Genomic DNA, 23,368 nt, shown 5'->3' with positions numbered 1-23,368 from the left:
CAGAGAAATTGATAAAAAACAACAACAACAACAATAATCAGTAAGTCGCTCTGATAATAATCAAACTGTATTGCATTCAGATGAGCTATTTATTTTACTTGCCATCTTTTAATCCACATGCCTTCTTGTTTTATTTCTTACAGTACACACAATGCATTGCTCTGTCTTGGTACCTTAACCCAGGGTCCCAGCTGGTATTAGAGGGGCCCCGGTGCAGGTTGTACAGTGGGCCCTGTTTGAAATTGTTTAATATTTACTGTATGTTTGTTCTATTTATTTATTTATTTATGCTATTCACACAATGTTTACTTTTTTAATTTTGTAGGTGTCCAGAAACTAATTTAAAATAGCACTGAATAGTCTTCACTGTAAAATAAAATACACAGTCAAACAAAATGTATTCAGACACCTTCAACATTTCTCTCATTATAACAGTTTATTTGTTATAGTTTAGAAATTGGTAATAAAATATGACAAGAACTGTGTCAGAAGAAATTCATCTTGATAATGTCGGATAGCTTTGATAGAAAGATATGTAATGGAATCAACCAAAACTTCAGACAACTGTCAGTATGACAATATTTACACAACTATCTAGGGCTGGGTATTGTTCAAAATCTTTCGATCCGGTGCCAATTTCGATACCTCAGTTTCGATACCGGTTCCTAACGATACTTTTTTCGATACCATTTGTTTTAAAATCCATTTCAACATCAACACAAATACATTAAACACAAAACTTTTATTTTTCACCTTAATTAAAACAAATTCTGGTAACACTTCACAGTCAGGATAACATTATTAATACAACCGGTTGTGCTTTTTGGATAGGGGTGCGCCATTAAGGGGTGGACTGGGACCATAAAGTCGCCCTGGACTTTCTGGCCCACAGCAGCCCACCACATCATAACGCAAACGCCCCTGTTTTGATGTCATTTATTAATTTAATATTTAAGTAAACAGTTTGGGGATTTTAACCAATAGGGCAACTGATCCTCCGTAAAAAAAAAAAAAAAGAAGAGCAGCTGTTCATTTAGCGACTCCTAGTGAGCGATACATGCTCATCAAGACACAAACATTCTCCTAGTACTCACATTTTGCATTCAGTTAGCAGATCCTTACAAAGCATGCATGAAATAGAAGTTTATAAACTCAAACGATAGCTTTATGTGTTTTACAGATGAACTTGAAGTCTTTATTCATTTGAGATGTTCAATAATAGATAATCTTTGGCTCAGTAATACAAGTTCATGATCCGATTAGTGAACCAATTATTCTTTTGAGTCAATCTTTTAAAATAATAGATTATTTTGTTTAAGGAAACCAGTGTCTCACAAACTGGATAGATCTGAGGTGCAGGGCTCGCAAAATCGCTAGCCCCACGTCCCGGGGCTATTGTGTTTTCCAGTTCAATGGGCTATCGTGAATAGTGATGTAAAATTCCTAACTTGATTCGCGTTGTTCACTCACCTGAAGGGGTGAAACGGATCGTAGCTGATCGTTTGCTCTCGTTTTTAAATATCGCTGATTCAAGCGCTTTAAACAATTCGTGCACGTTCGGAGCTTGCGCCCACTCATTCAAAGCACGCGCTGCGAGCAGCATTTCAGACAATGCTCTTACAGAGAATGAATTCATCTTTCGCGTATCGTAACTTCTGAATGAACACATACACACAAAATTATATCAAAATAATTGTCTCTGCATGTATTCTCGTAAACACAGTCGGTTATGTTTTAAGTGAACGTATACAGTGGCCTGCTGCTTAGAGAAATTAGCTGTACCGGATAAATCTGTCTCTCTCTCTCTGTTTATTAGACGATGTGATAGGGGGCATGTTCCAAGATACGCAATGGAGTAGACCAAACTAAACAGGGAGGGAGGGCAAGCCGGCTTTGTTTGCAATACTCTTATCGCATATGTTACACTTTGCTGACTCAGTATCCACTTTTATAAAGTGTAGCCACACTTTAGACCTCTTTGGCATTGTAAAACTGAAACGTTTTGAGAAAAAACAACTACACCTGGGTTGTGTGACTACGAGTATCTTCAGAAATCCTCCCCGTCAAGTCACTTGGTGGTGGACAGCCAATCACGGCGAATTTAGGTCCTTACATGCACGTATGCTACAAGCTCACACAGACACAGCCGCTTTTCAAAAAAAAAAATAAATAAAAAAATACGGCCGCTTGGCTTTTGGAACCGAAATTTGGCACCGAAAGATAAATAATTTTTCGATACTCATAGTATCGAAGTTTTTCGTTCAATACCATAAAGGCATCGAAGTTCGGTACCCAGCCCTACAACTATCCATACTTTGTTGAACAATTACCAAGCAAGCAATGCTTAATTTTGTTCAGTCTGTTGTGTGAAAAGGTTGCATTAGCAATTAACAAAAGAAACACTTAAGCAAAACATGGTCAGGTCCCTAATGTAAAAAAAAATAAAAAAAATAAAAAATCAACTTCACTGGTAGTCTACAGTATGAAGAATTTTTTTATTTCACAGTTCGCTGTATTTTGCTATACTCACTTACATAAATAAACTAGTGTCCTGCACCCACCAGTAAAACATAATCAATTATATCTGACATAATCAGTTATATCTGGTTTGACTGTGGATAAATTCTTAATAAAACTACAAAGTAATTCAATGAAGAGCAGTGAGTGATTTACTTTTTATTTTCTTGGATTAACATTAAAGACACCGACAGCAGAGCTAGTACATTAGGCGCGGTCACTTTAAGAGACAATGCATCCATTATAATGATACACATCCGATTTCCCAAATAGCCTATTTGTCGGTACAAAAATTATCAGTGATACATTTGCGACCTCATAAAAATTAGGGTCGCAATGTAATTTCAAAAGGTCGCAGTGCAGTACCCTGGTTAAAAGACCCAGAAAAAAACTTGCCACATTGCAGCGTCCTATACTTTCAGGAAGATTGGCTGTTCTAAATTTTGAATTATATTATTGATCATTACAATTTAAGGCTCTTCATAGTTGGGTCAAAATCTAAATTTTAATGGAGAGTAATCAATGCTGACAAGGTTATACCAGACACACAATAGGTGGACAGCCTATCTGGGCATTACCACCACGCGTAATTGTAATTCAGTTACGTGTTAAAAGCAATAATTAGTATTAAGTCCGTTATTATTTTTGATTTTTCAAACTACCAACACTTTGCATTTTTGAATTATGCCTTATGTGTGACCAAAAATTTATTATTATTTGTTTCAGCTGTCTGATCGCGCTGGTGCCTCGCGCACATATTCACTGGAAACAGCAGTCGTTCACCAGACATTCAGCGTTAGCAATTTGACATATCGTTAATTATGATTTTTTTTCCATAAATACTGAAACACGCGTGAACTACAAAGCCTATTTACCTCATGAATAATAGTTGAGTTTCAAATGAGCAACATCACGAATATGGAAACGTTTGGATTTCTCCCGAATGAGAAAGCCCAACCTTACCTTATGCTTAGCTTTAAATTATTATTATTTTATTTTTTTTATTAATATGTCTATATTATTATATACTGAAATTATATTTATCCATTAGAATTATATATTTTTAATTCTTGTTTTGTTCTGATAAATTTGATAAATTTAAAGGATCTGTTTTCAAGTGAAGGGAACTATCCTGTAAATATCCTGTTGGTACATTATAACATTATTTGGCCAGCTGTTATTATTTCTAAATGTAATATAATGCAACTTATACCTGACTTATATTTTTTCCTCTCACAAACTCTGATTTATTTTTTAGCGTGTTTAAAAAAAAAAAAACATGCAGCAAACGAAAATAGGTGATTAATCCGTTAAAATGAAACCTATACACCACTCATATATTTTTTTCCTCTGACAAACGTAATTGATTTTTTCGCGTGTTTAAAAAATAAATAAATAAAGAAAACATCCAGCAAATTAAAAAAAGGTGATTAATCCGTTAAAATTTGTTACTCTGGGTTAACAGTAATTATAATTATTTTATACTTCAGAACAGAGCGTGGGCCTAATATAGGCTATCCAGAGTTTTTTTTTTTTCATTGCATCTGAAAATGACTTCGTTCATCACATTCACTTCACTCGCTCTGGCGCAGATAAGCCTCCTGCGATGCTCAGCTGTGGACGATTTAAAAATGTTTGTTATAAAGGTTGCTGTCCCATTTTACACAGCAATTGTTTATTTAAAAAAAATCTAATTATATTGTTAGTTTTAATTATATTGTTAACACATGTTCATTTAGGCTATTTAACATGCACTGTGACATTTTAACATTTTTTACTTATAAACTTCTTGAGAATTTAAAGTTAGTTTAATAGTACTTAAATTCAATTTTTATAGTGTTATCGTGTTTATTCTTTAAGAAAATAAGGGAAAAAATAAGGGACGATCGGAATATTTGTTTTGCTTTACCAATTTATGTAGGCTACAATTATTAAAAAAAAGAAAATTAAAAATAATAAAATAATTTCATCAAAAAATACCATTGGTCTGAGTAATTTTGACCATTGTAGAATTGTGACTTTAAAGTTTAGTGATTTAGGAGGTGAAAATACTGTGAAATTACTAATGGCATGGATTTTAGAGCATTTAACAACTGAATGTTTATGAAACATTAGCCAATAAAGCATTTTTTTTATACAACGGAACTTAAAGTTGTGAACTAAAACATTATTTCAACCATACAGCAAGTGAATAAATAAAATGCATACTTTTCATAACATTTCATTATTCATAAAATACATAACGTTTCTGGTGTTTGGATTTGTACTTCAATATAATGAGCTCCAAGTTTAAGAATAGCCCTAGACTAGTTTCTCTCTCTCTCTCTTTTTTGCCTTCCGCAAAAACACACCGTTCTGCACAGCCAAAAAACTGACCGAATTCAGTTCAGCTGGAGGGGGTTGGGTTTTTGGGGGTAGTTATGTATGACTTGTGGGGGTCGAGATAAAGATGTGAATTGCTCTTTCATATGGACAGTGTCTCACGAGTGTCTCTTTTTCTAGTTCTAGTCGTTTTTTTGTTATATTCAACTAATCAAGAGGATTATATTACATTTACATAATCAAATCTTAATATATTCCGTGCTGAAGCACATGCATTAAGTTTGAAACAAAGCACAAGCAGAAGTAGCCTAATAATTGTGAAAAATTTGACATTTTAATTATTTATTAATAATAAAAAAATAATAATTGTCGGCCGCAGGATGAAATTCACAGTGCTGGCTCTCTCCGACGAGAGAAATGCAACATTCACAGATTACACAATTCGTTTTCATTTAAAAATTCTGTAGATATATTTTTAATGTATGAGAGACACCACTATATTATGTTAATTCAAAAAATAAATAAATAAATAAATTCATTATCAGGAAAAAATGTAAGTGATGAGATGGCGCCTCCCTGTCATTATTGCACATTAATAATTTTGGCACAAACACTTGAATATGAGCGTCGTGGTTTTCACTCGCTCCAAGAGGCTCCATCACGAGTACAATTCATGCCAACAGCCCATAATATAACAGCATATTCAGCAAGAATTCATGTTAAACATATTTAGCTTGATCAGAAGGTTACAATGACTGCAAGAGTCGAGCGGGATGTTAAGAGTTTTTCTGTTTCTTTTACTGATCATTTTCGGGTTAAAGCATGATTTAAACAGATTCACACTCAATCGCTTTTGCAATAATGAGTTCAAACAAATGTAATCTTACAGTGCTACATTATCAGCATGCTATCTGATTTTGAAATCTTGAAGAAGTTAATCGATCTGTTTAGATAAAATAACTGACAAAGATGTTATTTTCATCACAAACAAAATTTTCACAGCAGAAAGCAGCAATTAAAGATGTAATGCTTGCAATGTTATTAGTTTGGCATGTGATATAGGGAAAAAAGTTTACACATAGCTTAAGCCACTTTGAAACTCTCCTTTTTTAAATTATTATTATTATTTTATATGCTATGTTATGAACATAACATTTCAAACATACTGAAATACTTTATTCACAGAGTGAAGGCGGAGCGTGCTTCTGGTATCAGTGCGCGCGGAGGGGAAGTTGTTGCTGCTCATAGACTCTGTTGCGAGTGAGAGAGATGTTTCACCTGACGAAATGCAGACGACCGCGGCTGCACAAGCACAGCACATCCGCCAAAAATCAACTTGGAGCAATGCTCGTTCATCAACTCGCCAAGCTTTACTTTTGTACGTCGCATGGCAGTAAATAATTCGATAATATGACCATGCAGTCAATACAGATATTTAATAAAAACATTAAAACAAGCAGGGCTGTAAAATAAAACAATAAAAATGTACGGCAGGTCTACACCGGACACGAGTGGAACGATCCAACAAAAGACAACAGAACACAGTGATGGATACACTGGACACGATCCCTATCAGTGAACTGATGCTCGTTCTGTTTATGATGAAATGTTCTGACACTGTGTTCAGATGATTTGACACTATAGTGTGATGTCATCAAGTTTAGACACACTTTTCGCTGTGGGTTCGCACAGATGACAACTCTGGCGTCCGGTGTAGACACAGACAGTGACTGCTCTATTTACAAATAAGTTCTGTAAGAAAAAAAAAAAAAAAATCTAAACCAGTGGCATAACGAGATGGAGATATAAACTAGATAAACTATTAACAGGTCCTCCATCCATGACACTGACTCACTGCTGAGCTGCCAGTTTTAATCTGAACAGCTCTTAAAGCTGAGTGGATGGTTAAATGCATGATGGGCTAGTATTAAAAAAAAAAATAGCATCTTTTTCAGCATTAAGGTAATAACAGTAATTAATATAATATGAATAATACTGCACACCTTTTAAATGTGTCCAATCTAAAATATGGTTTAATACCATGTAGCTTAGAAAATATAAGCACAGACTCTTTCTCGTTCTAAGAAATGCACATAACTTCATAAATACCAAACTTTCATCTGTGTATATTAAATATTAAATATATTAAATATTTAAACTATAGTGTTTTTCTTTCATTTTCCGTGACTGAAGCAATCAAATGTAACACATCAGTGAGGCAAAACTGACGTCTATTTGCGAAAATATGCTGCAAATGCACTTTATACCGCCGCCGCCGTGGTACCCGTGGCGGTAAAAGAGGCGTTTTCGATGTCTACTTAGTGTACTTACTGTAGAGTCCATGATATTTTATTTCTGACATAAAATAAACATGATAAATATACATTTTGTTTACCAGCATCATATTTTTTCTTTTTTTTTCAGTTATGTTCTGCTCTCAAAGCCTATTGAGTTCCCTGGGGATCCCCCATTTATTCCCATCCTATGTGGGATTGGATTGAACCACCTTGCACTCTGGTCGGCCATCTGTTTCTCTAATACATAGTAAACTTAATGATCACTGGGCAAAGCTTCTTTGTAATGAACATATATGGAATTGTGAATTAACAGATTTTTTAGGGAGAGGGTATTGTCTAATCTAATCTTCTAAAAACTTGGCTCATTGTTTTATCAATGTCATCCATAGAGCATACATAACTCCTTACAAGATGTTTAAAATTAAACTGCACTCGACCTATAGCTGCCATATCTGTAACACTGTATCACCAGGTACTTTTCTCCACGCGTTTTGGGAATGTCCAGTTGTTGTTAACCTATGAACTCATGTGAAATTTGTTTTGTCCTTTTTACTTCAAATTGATTACACGTCTAATCCATGTTTGTCTTCTCAGTGACTATTCTAACTCATGTATAAGTTAGAGGTGCTGTAGGGAACTTTTGTAAAAAAATATTTTTTACATATTTATTAAACCTGTCATTATGTCCTGACAGTAGAATATGAGACAGATAATCTGTGAAAAAAATCAAGCTCCTCTGGCTCCTCCCAGTGGTCCTATTGTCATTTGCAGAAACTCCATCGCTTCCGGTAAAAAATAACCAATCAGAGCTGCGGTCCGTAACTTTGTTCGTGTTCAAAATGTAGAAAAATGTATATAATAAGCGAGTACACCATGAATCCATTTTGCAAACCGTGTTTTTGGCTTGTCCATAATCACTAGGGTGCACCTATAATAAGTGTTTATATTCGGACTATTTTAGATTGCTTCGGAGATACCGCGGCGGAGTAACCCAGTACCTTTGTAATTCTTCATAGTCATAAACAGAGAGAAGTAGTTCCGGCTATGATGTTCTTCTGCTAGACGCAAGCAGTTCTGTTTATTAACCGCTAGAGCATCAAAAGTTCCCTACAGCAGCTTTAATTAAAGAAGAGGTTTTACAGCTGCAAAGACAAGAAGAAACTGGTTTACACCAAACATATGTGCAAAACATTTTGGATTCATAGCCTCCTTGGGACAGTGGCCTGTGAATGTACAATGGCACAAATTAACAGGGCTAAACCTGATACCACTTCAGATATTTTGAACTATAAAAAGGAATGACTATATTTTCATCTCTTTTTTTAGATGGTAAATTAATGATAATGTGTGTTGCTTCCCCTTCTCTGTTTGTTTGTTTGTTTGAATGGATGTTATTCTGTTAAAAAAAAAAAAAAAGTTCACAAAAAAAAGTTATTCTAGAAAAATCATGAGTACACAATTTTATACAATCTAAAGTATTGAAAAAAACATTATGTAGTGAGAAACAAATAAAAGTGAAAAAGTGTAGGACTAAATCTGGTAAGATTTTACACAATGCTCTTTGTATTGTTGCAAAATTTGTTCATGAAAACCAAGTAAATATATTTCTATACAACTACAAACTATAAAATATTTTTGAACGTATAGCACAGTAATAAGGCAGCTAAATATGATAGATAGGACAGAACAAGAAAAGCACAAAGGGAAGAGATACTGATGTGTAGTGTATTATATCTGTGAAATAGTTTATTGAGACATTTCTATTAACAGTTTAATGTTACTGAGCGAGTGAAAAACAATTAATAATGCTCTCTACTCTAGTACTGTGATATAACAGAAACCCGGAAATGATCATGCTTTGGCAATAGCACTAAACTCCAGCAACAAAGTCCTTTTATGCAAAATCATTGATCTTTATCTTCAGATCAAGTATAATAACAGAATCACTGAATCATCTTGGACATACTTTTTATTGTCTTGACTGTTGTAACCAAATGCAACACGCAGTTTAAATGCTAAATGGATGAACAGACAGCTGTAGCGGAGAGAAGAATTAAGGTAACTGGAATTTAATGAAAAATATTCTTCTGTACCTCACATTAAACTATGGAATGGCTTCAGAAGACTTGGAATATAGAGCACAGAAATGTTATGGTATTTTGTGTTTTTGTTCCATTCGTGGGGCTTTACAATAACAAAATATTATACGCCCAATATCGGATTTGGATCATTCTTATCTGACTGATACCCAATCCAGCAGAAAATGGCAGTATCGGGGCATATACCGATACTCATTGGTACATTTTTTTTTAAATTTAACCTTTATTTAACCAGATGATCTCATTGAGATTTAAAACCTCTTTTTCAAGAGAGACCTGGCCAAAATGGCAGCATTTTAACAGCACATAATTACAAATATGATCACCAAACATATACACAACAACAAGAGACATTTAAACAATATCCTCAGATACATAAAAAACATCAACATCAGACTACTTAAAAGTACAATTTATACTAACCATAGGTTTAAAACAATTTGATTATTTTAAAAACAGTGACAACAATTGATGGCATCTATTTCCAAGACTTTCATGCATTGCTTAAATTCACCAATAGAAATCAGAGTTCGCAATTGCAATTCAGACTGTAATGTGTTCCAAGTGGACGGGGCTGCATAACTAAAAGCCTTCTTACCAAGCTCTGTACGAACTGTAGGTACAGATAACAAGTACATATCACCAGAGTGTAAATTATAAGAACTAACATTACGTGACATATAGGAGCAAAGATAAGATGGAAGCATATCCAGCATAGACTTATAAATAAAAATAAGCCAATGTATATGCCTCCTCACTGACTATGAGGGCCAGTTTGTCATTTTGTACAAAGTACAAAGATGTACTGATGCCTTACATCCAGTCACAAATCTTAATGCATTATGGTAGACAGTATCCAACAAAGACAAACATTTATCAGGCGCATTTCTTTAGAGCAAATCACCATAATCAAGTGCAGGGAGGAAGCTAGTCTTATTCTAGTTTTCCAAGAAAAACAGGCTGTGTTTCTAAAATAAAATCCTATTTTTAATTTGAGCTTTTGAATCAGTTTATCAATGTGCAACTTAAAAGAAAGCTGATCATCAATTAATATACCCAGATATTCATCAAATTTTACTTGTACGATCTGCTCACCATGTATAGTAAAAATACTTTGTAAACTGTCCAAAGACTTCTTAGATTTTGAGTAAAGCATAATCTTAGTTTTCTCAACATTCAAAACTAGTTTAAGCTAATGCAGTAGTTAGTAAACCAATCAACAGTATGGTCAGAAAAAACAATATTTCGTAGCTTTTCCAGCAAAATGCAATGGTCCACTGTATCAAATGCTTTGGCTAAATCTATAAAAAAAGAGCTACACAAGTGTTCTTGCTGTCCATTGTCTCACTAATGTCATTAATTACCTTCATTGCAGCAGCAGTAGTACTATGCTGCCTTCGAAATCCAGACTGTACATCAGACAAAATAATGATTGGAAACCAAATAGTATTTTAACTGATCAACAACCAATGTTTCTAACACTAGCTAAAATCGGTAATTTGGAAATTGGTCTATAATTATCCAAACACGCGTAATCTCCTCCCTTTAAAAGAGGGAGTACATATGCCGATTTCCAAATTCTTGGAATCTCATTGTTAACTAGGGTTTGATTAAAAATAATTGCAATTGGTTCAGCAATAAAATCAGCAGCTATTTGCAAAAAATAATGCTCTAAAGTATCAGGACCAGGAGATTTACTAGGGTCCAAAGCAATAAGAGCTGTTTTCACATCAGCGACGGAGAAAGGTTTTAGACAAAAGGGTTCTTTACTTGCCACCGATTTCTGGGGCGGAACTGAAAAATTAAAACAGTTTGTTAATGTTGATTTGTTTGCAATGAGTTGACGTTCAAACAAGGAACCTGCTTCCACAAAGTGCTTATTAAAGCACTCTAAAATTGCAGACTTTTCTGATATGACTGTTTTATCCTTAAAAATACATGGAGGTAATTCATTATGACAATTTGAGGTACATTTTTCAGGACTTTCCAGAATTTCCGGGGATTGTTTAGGTTTTTCATTGTAGCTGCTAAATAAAAATCAGATTTTGCCTTTTTAATAAGAAATTTACAACGATTACGCAACTGTCTAAAACTGAGCCAGTCTAAATCTGTCCCGGACTGCCTGGCTTTAGCCCAGGCTTGGTTTCTCTGCTGAAGAAGATTAGCCAGCTCCGGAGTAAACCACGCATTGTCACGTCCCTTTACTCTTAACCTCTGAAAGGGAGCATGCTTGTCCACAATACTAATAACACCTTCATAAAAATATTTCCAAGCTAGCTCCACCTTGTCAATAAGTAAAATTCTGTCCCAGTCAAAACAAGGCAAATCATGCAAAAATGCTTGCTCACAAAAGTGCCTCAAATTTCTTTTAAAAATTATTCTAGGTTTAATCTTAGGCAGTTTTGTATTTCTTACTGCTGCAATGACACCGTGATCACTCAAATCGTTTGCAAACACACCTACATCTGAAAATTTGTGAGGTGTGTTTGTCAAAAACAAATCAATAAGAGTGGATTTGTTAGGATTTCTTTTATTAAATCTAGTGGGACTATTTATTATCTGTGTAAGATTTAAACCATTACAGTGATTTTTTAAATCAACAGACAGAGAGGATAACCAGTCCCAATTTACATCTCCCACTAAAACAGTCTCACTGTAATCAAGTTCATTAAAAAAATTCCATTAAATTTGGCAAAGCATCAACAACCACAGAAGGGGGTCTGTAACAGCCAATAACATTAATATACTGACCTTTGGCTGTTTCAAGGTTTAATGCTAAGATATCAAATTGTTTAACAGTAGATGTAAAAAATAAGATCCTGTTGTTAAATTTAGTCTTAACATAAATTGCAACCCCCCCCCCCCCTTATTTAAATGATCACAATGGAAAACTCTATAGTCATTAATCATAATGTCCTTATCTAAAATAGATTTTTTTAGCCAGGTTTCGGAAATTACTACAACATCTGCATTTGTTTGAGTAGCCCATATCCTGACCAAACTACAAGCATTTAAGTGAATAAAACCAAGACCCGACCTGGATTTAAAATCTTCAGGAGTACTAAGGCTATTAATATTAGGGCCAGGATTAGGATGTACATTTCCCGAGATCAAGAGATTTTTATTCCCTGTGTAGTCCACCGCGATCAGCACAAAAAAGGCTGTTAAAAAACGCCATTCAGGAGTAATACGCCTCTTCGCGTCCCCCAAAAAAGTCTGCGATGTTGCAATCAATTCCACAAATGGGAGAACCACAACAAGCAATGCAATGTATAGCCCAACAAGCCAGTGCAAGATTGTTCCACGCGGATCTGTAGAGGACCACACAGAGCCAAAACCCCACTCCCGTCACCAGCTAGGAAATTCCACAGCTCCGTTCAAAGGGAGCATTCCACCTGTCGATGCCCCACAACTGCCCAGATGAGTCCACCGATCCAGGCACAAGCAAAGTAGGAGTAGGCTTCCCAAAACGAACTCTACTACAGAAAGCAATCAGTAAAGTACAATGCAATCCTTCTGCAATCTGTCCGGATATTTCAAAATTCATAACAAAACAAAAAAACTAAGACTTCACTCAACAAACGCTCGTGCTGTCGTGGATGCTGCCATCTTGGATATTGCCATGTGCGATGTCACCCAAATACATCCCTAATCACATTACCGATCCAAGCATGGATATGCCAATTACCGACATAAGCTATAGCAGTGGTGTTATGTGTGGGACATAAACAGCACAATCTCTGAAAAGCTGTCAGATATCTGAACATTGTTGCAATCCAAGTGCACCCATTCATAGCAACTGTGTTTCTTGCCAGTGATGGCTGTTACCAACAGGATAAAACACCATGCTACACTGCCAGATTTGTCAAGGTTCGAGAAACATGATGGTGAATTTCTGTTAATACCTTGGCCTCCAAATTCACCGGACATGAACCCAAATAAAAAGCAGATTCGCGCTGCGGCGAGAGTGATTTCACCAAGTACAACATGTTCCTGGATCAACATCCTTGTTGATCCTGGAACAACATTTCAATCAACCAATCAGAACTGAGATATAACTTTTCAGAAAATATCTGTTTTAGGCTTACAATCAGAGTTAGGTGCTTCTACACCCTTGTTAATCAGCTACCATTCCTCACTGATTTTAGGAATAAATTATGGGTAAGGTTAGGCTTAGGGGTAATCATCAGAAGATGTGGATCCAGGAACATGTCTTACTTGGCAAAATCACGGCGACCTTCGTGCTACATCGCCACCACTGCGTAATGTACGGGACCTGCTGTTGACATTATGGTACCAGATACCTCAAAATACCCCTTTTTGAATCAGCGACTAGCCAGTGCTTTCTGGGCTAAAGGAGGTCCTACAGGTTATTAAATAGGTGAACACAGTTTAATGACTCATCAGTGTACATCAATTAAACTGAAATACTGTCAGATGATTTTCATGTCTCTTTCTTTAATGTAACACTAAAACTAACAAAATTAATGCAAGAAACAAACAGAAACCTTTAAAACAAAAGAGAAAAAAGAGAGGTGATATGTACACTTTTTCATAAAAGCATTGGTACACTTTAAATGGGTTCTATCAGCTTTTGACATGCCATATTGTGACATTCACATCCAGTGTATAATGTCTAATTATTCGTTGATGTCTTGCTTTGGAGACAGTAATATGCAAATTGTGTTAATTTTTTAACCTTGAATAAATAAATGCTTTGTTTATAATGATAATGACATTTTAAGCTATGGATTCTGTAGAGAATTTCAATTATATAAAGATGTCTTATATGACCCCTTTAAAACACCTTCAGGAAGCCCTGTGTCATTTAAGGCAGAGAACTTGAGTGAATCTAAGAAATACCTTTCTGGTCTGATGTAAGAGACAATGGAGTCCAGAGGAGGGAGAGGGTCAAAACCCATTCCTGGCTGTGTGGTCACTTCCTGTAAGGGACCAAAAGAACCTTTTTAGTATTAAATAATGAAACAAATAAACTATATATGAACAAAACTACATATCAAATTTAATACTTTGTCTAACAGAGAATTATTCCTTATAAGCCAACATAATACAAAATCAACACAGGTTTATATGTCAGCCAAATGTCCTCACTTATATAGTGAAATATCAATCAACTAGTGAGGGCATTTTTGTGTCCTTAATGGTTAAAAAGGATAATAAATTGACATTAACACATGACATTATGCTGCGTTTCCACCGCAGGAACTTTACCCAGGAACTAGGGACTTTGGCTTGGTACTTGGTGTGTTTCCACCGCAGGAACCAGGAACTAAATAAAGTTCCGGGTAAAAAAATGCCCCTCAGAAAGTCCCTGCTGGCGAGGTGGTACTTTTTCAAAGTTCCAGAACTTTCGGGGGAGGGACTTTGGCGCTAAACATCCTGATTGGTTGAGTTCACGCAGCATTGGTTGAGTTCAACCACCATTTATTCTGATCAAAAATATTACTGTTATTGTGTCATGAAATGTAATTTTAAAAGTATTTCAGGCGAGAATGTAGTTGTTTAAAACTCAAATCTGTTGTTTATTTATAAAGACAGGACCTATTTAAAAATGTGTTTCACCGATCACGGAGACGGTGAGCTCCACACGATCAGCGGGAGCTCAGTGATCATGTATCCGACGAGAAGCAGCCTCACCTCAGCTAGACCTTCTGATATGTCTCTTTAGTGGTTAAACATAAAATATAATTCAGCTGCGGGGTAAATCTAACAGGTTTTCTTTGGTCTGTATTCAATTTATCTATATGTTAAAATGAAAATAAAAAAGACAAGTCTATATAATATTTCGTTTCGTTGTAATGGCTGTATATAACGTTACAAATATCCCTGAACTAAGTACATTTCTGCAGTTGTTATTATGTTTAAATGAAAACGAAAGGAGGCAGTGGTATTTTATATCCTATTTCATTTTATTGTAAATATACTGAGGGGAAAATTGCAGTAGCCAAAGCGATCTGAGTTCACGCAGCATTTATTCGGATAATTTTCAAATATTACTGTTATTGTGTCATGAAATGTAATTTTAAAAGTATTTCAGGCAAGAATGTAGTTGTTTAAAACTCAAATCTATGGTTTATTTTTAAAGACAGCGCCTGTTTAAAAATGTGTTTCGCCGATCTCGTAGATGGTGAGCTCCACTCGATCAGCGGGAGCTCAGTCCTCATGTATCCGCAGAGAGCAGCATCACCACCTTTGTCAGACAAACCAATTTGGCGGATTCACTCGCATAATTTTTTACACTCACGTTTGTCATTCCTGAAACAGTATACGTGAACATAGACCGCGAACATAGACCGTTTAAAAAAATGGATGACATATCTCCACTTCCTTCCACTATAGAAAAGCCAAAACATTCTCGGTATTTGGAACCACAGTATGCACAGCAGGGATTGTGAGGTGGAGCCACGATATCTAAGTTCCACCCAAACTCACACAGACCCAATCGCAAGATCACAATCATGAAACAACACCCCATTTTTTATAGCAAACTAATTAAAAGCATACTTGTTAGAATATCAAACACATACATACATCAGCATGCTGAGATCTACCTTAGATGACAGAAAATGTCTTCTGAATTTTTTTTTTTTTTGGAGTGTCATTTGATGATTTATTTTGTCTCAGAACCCATTACATTACATAGAGAAAGCGGGTTTATGACCTACTGTATTACTGCATCCAGTCACTTGGGGGCAATCAAGATGCTTTGGCTTCACTTTTCAAGACTCATGTGGCACGCTTGTCTTAGACAAACAAAACTTTTCTTCAAACTGTGAATGTAGTATGTAGAGAAACCTTAAACCTTAAAGTATTAAATTACATCTCTTTCAGTTGACTCTGGCGATTCTGTGGTTCTCATACTTCTCGAACTATCAGCAGCATTTGACACTATTAATCAGTCTATTCTAGGAATTTTCCTAAAGTCGGCTCCAATAATCCCTGAAAAATCAAAGCTCAAACCAAAGAAAACAAGCAAAACAGAAAATACTTTTGGTCTCATGCATTGAAGGTTTACAGAGGATGCCCTCCAAATCAACACTGGCTCAATTATATGCAGTTTAAAAAAGTATGTTCTGATTACAGCATTCTTACTGCCTCAAGGTGTACTTTAGAAAATTAGGGGTGTCTCTTACTAAGGGAAGGGTAGCTGTTGCCTCCTTGATCTCAGACATCAGCACATGTCTATGGATGTTCCTGGGAGCACTCTGGTATCGCTGCTTCCTCCTGTCCAATACAGACCCAGAAAAAAAATATCAATATTCTCACCTTCTTAAACAGGAAAAAGAAATGTACCCAGAACAAATAAATTCAATACAAATGTTTTTTAAGCTAAAACCTTACCTTTTTACTTTGGTTTTTAACAAGCAAATTATTTTTCTGAAGCATTTGTTTTGTATATATCAAGTTCACTTTATTATTAGTTGCTTATAATCTCATTATTACATATTTACTAATTGTATCTCATTATCATTATAAAGAGGGTTTAATCCTTAATGGCATATTATGGCATTTACTTTTCATGTGAAGTACTTGGTGCTAGGGCTGTGCAAAAAATCGAATGCGATTTTCATGCACATCTCATCAGTAAAGACGCTCCTTTAATTAGAAGTATTATCTCCAGCATGTGTGTTCAGATCAGGGTTGCCAGGTTTTCACAACAAATTATGCCCTTTTGCTTCTCAAAACTAGTCCAAAACTAATCGCGATTCCAGGAGGTTCCCAGAAAAAAAAAAAAAAAAAAAAATTGCTTCCCGGGGTTAAAATATACGTTTGGTTTTTTGACATGGTTGTCTTGGTAAAATTCGCATTTTAGGGGCTAAATATAACGTTATTGGTATTGGGGTTGCTTCGAACCGCGGACATGGAAAACAATCACAAACTTTGCAACACTGGTTCAGGTGGAGCGGCAGTTACTACACAGAGCCGTAGTCTACCGACAACTAACACAAAATCGCTTTCAAAATCGACAAAGAATCGCCACCGATTTTAAAATCGATTTTGTGTAGATTGTCAGATAATTACGGCTCTGTGTAGTAAATGCCAACCAATGTTGCCAAGTCTGTTGTTGTTTTTCATGTCCACGGATCGAAGCAACAATACCAATAACGTGATATTTAACCCCTAAAATGCGAATTTTACCGAGGAAACCATCGCATTAAACTTAAAATTTAACCCCGCAAAGCATTTCTTTTTGATCAGGGAACCTCCTGGAAACGCGATTTTGGCTAGTTTTGGACTAGTTTTGAGAAGCAACTGGGCAGGATTTGTTATGAAAACCTGGCAACTATGATCTGAACACACATGCTGGAGATATACTTCTAATTACAGGAGCGTCTTTACTGATGAGATGTGCATGAAAATCGCATTTGATTTTTTGCACAGCCCTACTTGGTGCTTATTGTAAAGCAATTTGAACTCTTCGAATGGAAGGTGGTATGCAAATAAAGTATTTATTATTATTACACTGAGTAAAAGGCCATGTCATTGGAGTCAAGGAAAGAGACATTTATAACCTTGTTATTGTGGTCAACATGACTTTTCACTCTCTGGATGAAAATGGAATTCCATGAAATGGAAACACCTTGTTTACAGTACAAATTCACTCTGATATGGAGAAAGTGAATAAGTGTTCAATTATGCTTTTTACTCTTTTGCATAATGTTGCTATGCGAGCATGAAAAAAAGCACAGTCCTTACAAAGCAATAACTCCAAAGGGAATTATTCTCTATATCAGTATACACTGTCTATGTACTTCCTCAAATGTCTCAGTTGTAGTCCCTTTCAATATCAGTCTCTCAACATTGCGGCAGATAGTGGCAATATAGGGAAAAACCCTTTCTCCTAGAAATACTTTAATCGGATAATTAACAAATTTTTTTGTCATAATAAAATAGACCTAAGAAAACAATAGCATTTAAAATGTCTTCAAATACATATATAATAACAATTAAGTAAGGGATAATCAATGGCTTGCAGTGCATTAAAGGATTTTAAATGCAGACGCGGAAGTAAAGAACCACCTGACCTGCTTATTCCTTGGACATTTGCCAAGTTATAGACAAGTTAAAAGTAGTATTGCTCCATGTGGTGCAATCTTTGACCAAATAGGTAAAAATCACAGTTAGGGCTGTCACTTTTGTGAAAAAATCATTTTCGATTTTTAAGACATAAGTGTGTGTTGAATCAATTGTAAAATCGATTTTCCATGTCAAAAAAAAAAAAAACATTTCCTTTTTCAACGTCAAATAACGGACGAATGCAAAAAGATACAAGTCAGCAATATTTCTTATTTATTGGCATGAAGTTTCGTGCAGAATAACAAACAGCAACAGGAGTGCAACATTCTCGAAAAAATATATATGCAGAGGGGACGGCTGCCATAACAAAAGAAAAACATGACTGCAGGCTTTAACCCGGCTGCATTTATGATTTAGGCAATTCAAAAATCTCCAAAATTATTTTAAATAATGATTCAATCCATTTCAAACAACTGTTCAAAAAACTTGACTTGGACTTGAGAACAGCCCATGTGTGTTTTATTGAACGTAACCGACACTTAGGCTAGGCGGCACTAGGCAGGCATAAGGAAATGAATCAAAAGGCTAGGGCCATTACAAATTTATTGGACAGGAAAACAAGTCGATCAAGCAGAGCATTTCTTATTCACTGTATGTCCAGCTGACGCACTCCGACCGCACTGATGTCCCAGGGACACTCAGGTACAGCTGCGGAAGGTGGGGGTATTACCGGTCGCTGTCAGCTTGCAGTGGTCCTTTTCATAACTCAGAATCTCCTGTAACTAGATGCGCGAATGAGGTGAATTCGCATCTACCACCGCGCGAGACCTCCAGACGTTTGTAAATGTGTCTTTACATTTACTTAACATTGAAATCATTCGCGCCAGACACTTTATTTGCGTTTGGTGTGGCTCAGCATAAGAGGTCACTTTCGACGTTATCAGTGTAAAATTGCTGGTATTTAATGTCTAGCTTTCGCAACGCATACAGCACTCTTGGAATTCTTTATTTTCTTTTTCTGCTTGTTTGTGAGTTTTGTTACTTTTTTTTTTTTTTTTTCTTTTAAAATTAATAGTGTACATACTTGGTTAAAATCGATTCCCGATTTTCATTTTCGAAACTTTTTTTGGTTGGTCCGATCGATTGTGCAATCGATTTTCTAACTAAAAGTGACAGCCCTAATCACAGTTATTATCATCAGGTACTGCAGACACAGATGAAATAGTGAAATAATTAAATGTATTTGAATTAATTATAGATTTTTTGTTCGAGAGAAAGATGACCGTTGTGTGTGTGAATTACCTGTGTCTGTACATCTCTCTCCTACAAATAATGAAGTTGTGAGTTTAATTAATTAGAGATTTTCCCTTCTCATTGCTGAGGAATATAATGCAGTGATCCAGTAGCCTAAGCCAAGCCATTTTATTAATAAAAGTTGTGGGGGCGCCTGTGTTTGTGTAGGTTTATGAATTGTTTACCATACAAATCTGATGAAATGGCACTTCTTGCATTTCCAGGTATAATAATTATTATAATAAACCCAAACTCACAGCAATATGCAGAGGTCAAGTATGAAATGCTCAAAGCATGTAAATGATAACAGTTCTTTTGGATCAGCATTTTCTTTTAATGCAGCCACTCGCTGAACCTGCTATTGAGATTATAATGATTCATTGAAGCTCGCGACTTGTAAACGCCCACACAGAAAACAAAGCAGTGAGACACTTTCTAGTTTTATTTTACTGTTTGCTTTGCACTGAGAGGAATAAGACATAATTCACCCCAAGAAGATGCGCTGAGGATTACCTCAGTATATATTTATATACTTGTATTAGGTTTCACATAATGTGTACACATTTTACTAGTTTGACTTTTTCCAAACTATAATTTCTGACTAAATGTATAATCAAGTGAAACATTATGAAGATTAATTTACATCATCTAAATGTTTTATTGTATTACTAGTATCAGTGACCTTTACAATAATGTAAATAATGTAGTTTATTTGAAAGCACATAAACAATATACACTTTGAAAATGCTAGTTATGTGATGTTCATTTATATATTTCAACATTACACAATACCAGTCAATAGCAGTTTGCTAAAGCAGTAATTTATTTTTAAATTTAAGCCATAAAGTTTTTTTTCTATTTAAAATAACTGCTTTTTATTTGAATATATTTTACAATGTAATTTATTCCTGTGATCAAAGCTAAATTTTCAGCATCATTATTCCAGTCTTACTCCAAGTGTAATATACACTATACCATTCAAAAGCTTTGAGTCATTATATATAAAAATTAAAACTTATTTAGCACACACATGATGATAAATAAAAGCTATTCATATGATAAATGTTACAATGCTGTTCTATCAAAAAAAAAAAACTGAAAACAAATATTTTCAGCTCTTTTCAGAATAATAACTATATATATATATATATATATATATATATATATATATATATAGAGAGAGAGAGAGAGAGAGAGAGAGAGAGAGAGAGAGAGAGAGAGAGAGAGAGAGAGAGAGAAGAAAATCAGAATATTAGAAGGATTTCTGAAGTATCGTGTGACTGGAGTAATGATGCTAAAAAATTCAGTCTTGAAAGTCAGCTTTGATTGTTCCTAATAAACTGGTTAACTGCACTCGAAAGTGAATTTCAAATTATTTTGTGGTTTAATTAATATATTCTAAATAAACTACAAACATAAAAATATACAAATTTATTTTTGTCCTCACATTCTTTCTTGTAACTCTTCTCCTCTCAGTCACACACCTGACTGAAATGCTCATTATGCATCTCATTATGCGGGTCTTTGTCTTCTCAGGTGTAAATCACATTGATATTCATGATAGTTGATGACTATTCACATATAACTTTTACAAATGAAAATGTCAATGAATCTATTGTTTCTTGTGAGTGAGTAAACAAGATGATTTTAAAGCAAAAATTCTAGGCTTCAAGCTCCAGGTTTGACAGTCTAGTGAACAAATGTTCGTATGTGTTTTATGACCTTATTTCAGTTACTTCAAAATTGTAGTTTTCAATAACCACGCATAAACGTTGTTTTCTCAAAAACACAAACATGTACATAAATGCTATTTATATATCATTGTAGCCCAGTTTGTACCGAATACAGTGTTTTCAGACTGTAGCCATGAATATATTTATAAGCAACTGAAAAAAACACAAAAGTCAAAGCCCCAAAACCCCCTAGACCTCAAAGGGTTAAAGGGGCCATTTAATGCGATTTCATTTTCTCCTTTCTCTTTGGAGTGTTACAATATTTTGGTGCATAAAGAACATTTGTAAATCTGTAAAGACTAAAGTCTCAAATCCAAAGAGATATTCTTTATGAAAGTAAGGAGTCAACAATGCCTACCTAAAACAGCTCGTTCTAACATGCCCCACCTCAAGATGTGGAAATATTTGCATAACGCTTCCCACACAAATAAAGGTGGGATATCTTTTATTCCCACTGTTGTAAACGCCACCATGTTGTGGAGAAGTTGTGTGCTTCATTTTGCAAGCAAAACTACTTTGTTTGGCCTTCCAAAAGAGGACACAACTAGGAATCAGTAAGTTGTATTTAAAGGTGCATCTCAATAAATTGCAATGTCGTGGAAAAGTTAATTTATATATGTAATTCAACTCAAATTGTGAAACTCGTGTATTAAATCAATACAGTGCACACAGACTTAAGTAGTTTAAGTCTTTGGTTCTTTTAATTGTGATGATTCTGGCTCACATTAAAGGTCCTATGACATGGATTATTTCCTTTTCTTTAAATGCTTTTTAATGTTTCCTTAGGTGTACTTATATTGTTAGTATGATTTTTACATTTAAAATGTAGAAATAAAAAGCATTTTTATATCCTGATATTAGCCCTCTGGCTTGAATGCTCTGTTTGAAGGGGCGTGTCTGCTGTGAGACTCCGAGTAAACGACAACTGTTGTGATTGGCTGACATCTTTGCATACGAAATGCATATTACATGTGGAACCCCTCTGAAATATATATATTTCAGAGGGGTTCCACATGTAATATATTTATATTTACTATTACAGCTTTCGAGATTAAGGAATCGTGGAAGTGTTGATTATATAATTATTTTTTCGATCTTTTCCCATCACATGAAAGGCTGCAGTGATGAGTCTGTTTATCGCGTGAATGCAGTGATCTCATCATTATCGCAACTCGTTTTCTCTCACAAAATGCTTTCACCACAACTAACAGCAAACACATGAATGCACCACATGAATACAGTAAGAGCTCCGTTGTGCAGCATATCAGCGTCACTTCATTGTAACGGCAGTTTGGGCAAGAGTGCAGATATACTCGCGATGTGTGACAGCTCCGAAAAAAAGGGAGCGTTCTTTGATCGCTCTCTGTAGTTAAATCACAATTTAAAGGTGCTGTAGGGAACTTTTGTAAAAAAAATTTTTTTTACATATTTATTAAACCTGTCATTATGTCCTGACAGTAGAATATGAGACAGATAATCTGTGAAAAAAAAATCAAGCTCCTCTGGCTCCTCCCAGTGGTCCTATTGCCATTTGCAGAAAGTCATGCGCTCCCGGTAAAAAACAACCAATCAGAGCTGCGGTCCGTAACTTTGTTTGTGTTCAAAATGTAGAAAAATGAACATAATAAGCGAATACACCATGAATCCATTTTCCAAACCGTGTTTTTAGCTTGTCCTGAATCACTAGGGTACACCTATAATAAGTGTTTATATTCGGACTATTTTAGATTGCTTTGGGGATACCGCGGCGGAGTAACCGAGTACCTTTGTGATTCTTCATAGACATAAACAGAGAGAAGTAGCTCCGACTACAATGTTCTTCCGCAAGACGCAAGCAGTTATGTTTATTAACCGCTAGAGCATCAAAAGTTCCCTACTGCAGCTTTAAATAACAGATTTGTTTCATGCTACAGATTTGTTTCATGCTCTAAGAGAAACAACGTGAAGTTGATTGTTTAGTCACTGGCTTGATTCACTGATGCATAAACAGTATTAAACGATTTAGAAAGAAAGTCTGTGTGAACTTGAATAATTAGCTACACATCAGAAATCACTGATCACAGTTCAG

General features: G+C 35.2%; 1 protein-coding gene across 2 annotated transcripts in view; it reads right to left on the bottom strand.

The window, feature by feature from the left end:
- Positions 1–23,368, bottom strand: part of tcf25 (TCF25 ribosome quality control complex subunit) — a 278,696-nt gene that overhangs the window by 92,262 nt on the left and 163,066 nt on the right. For both annotated transcript variants that reach the window (XM_026234236.1, XM_026234237.1), the window contains 2 exons: positions 16,390–16,480; positions 14,099–14,178 (listed from right to left, as the gene is read on the bottom strand). In XM_026234236.1, the coding sequence (XP_026090021.1) occupies positions 14,099–14,178; positions 16,390–16,480 (171 nt within the window). The remainder of the gene's footprint in view (positions 1–14,098; positions 14,179–16,389; positions 16,481–23,368) is intronic.

Source organism: Carassius auratus, chromosome 46, assembly GCF_003368295.1.
Source record: "Carassius auratus strain Wakin chromosome 46, ASM336829v1, whole genome shotgun sequence".
NCBI classification, from domain to species: Eukaryota; Metazoa; Chordata; class Actinopteri; order Cypriniformes; family Cyprinidae; genus Carassius; species Carassius auratus.
Note: the sequence above shows the minus strand (reverse complement) of the source record. Positions and strands in the feature narration are given on the sequence as shown.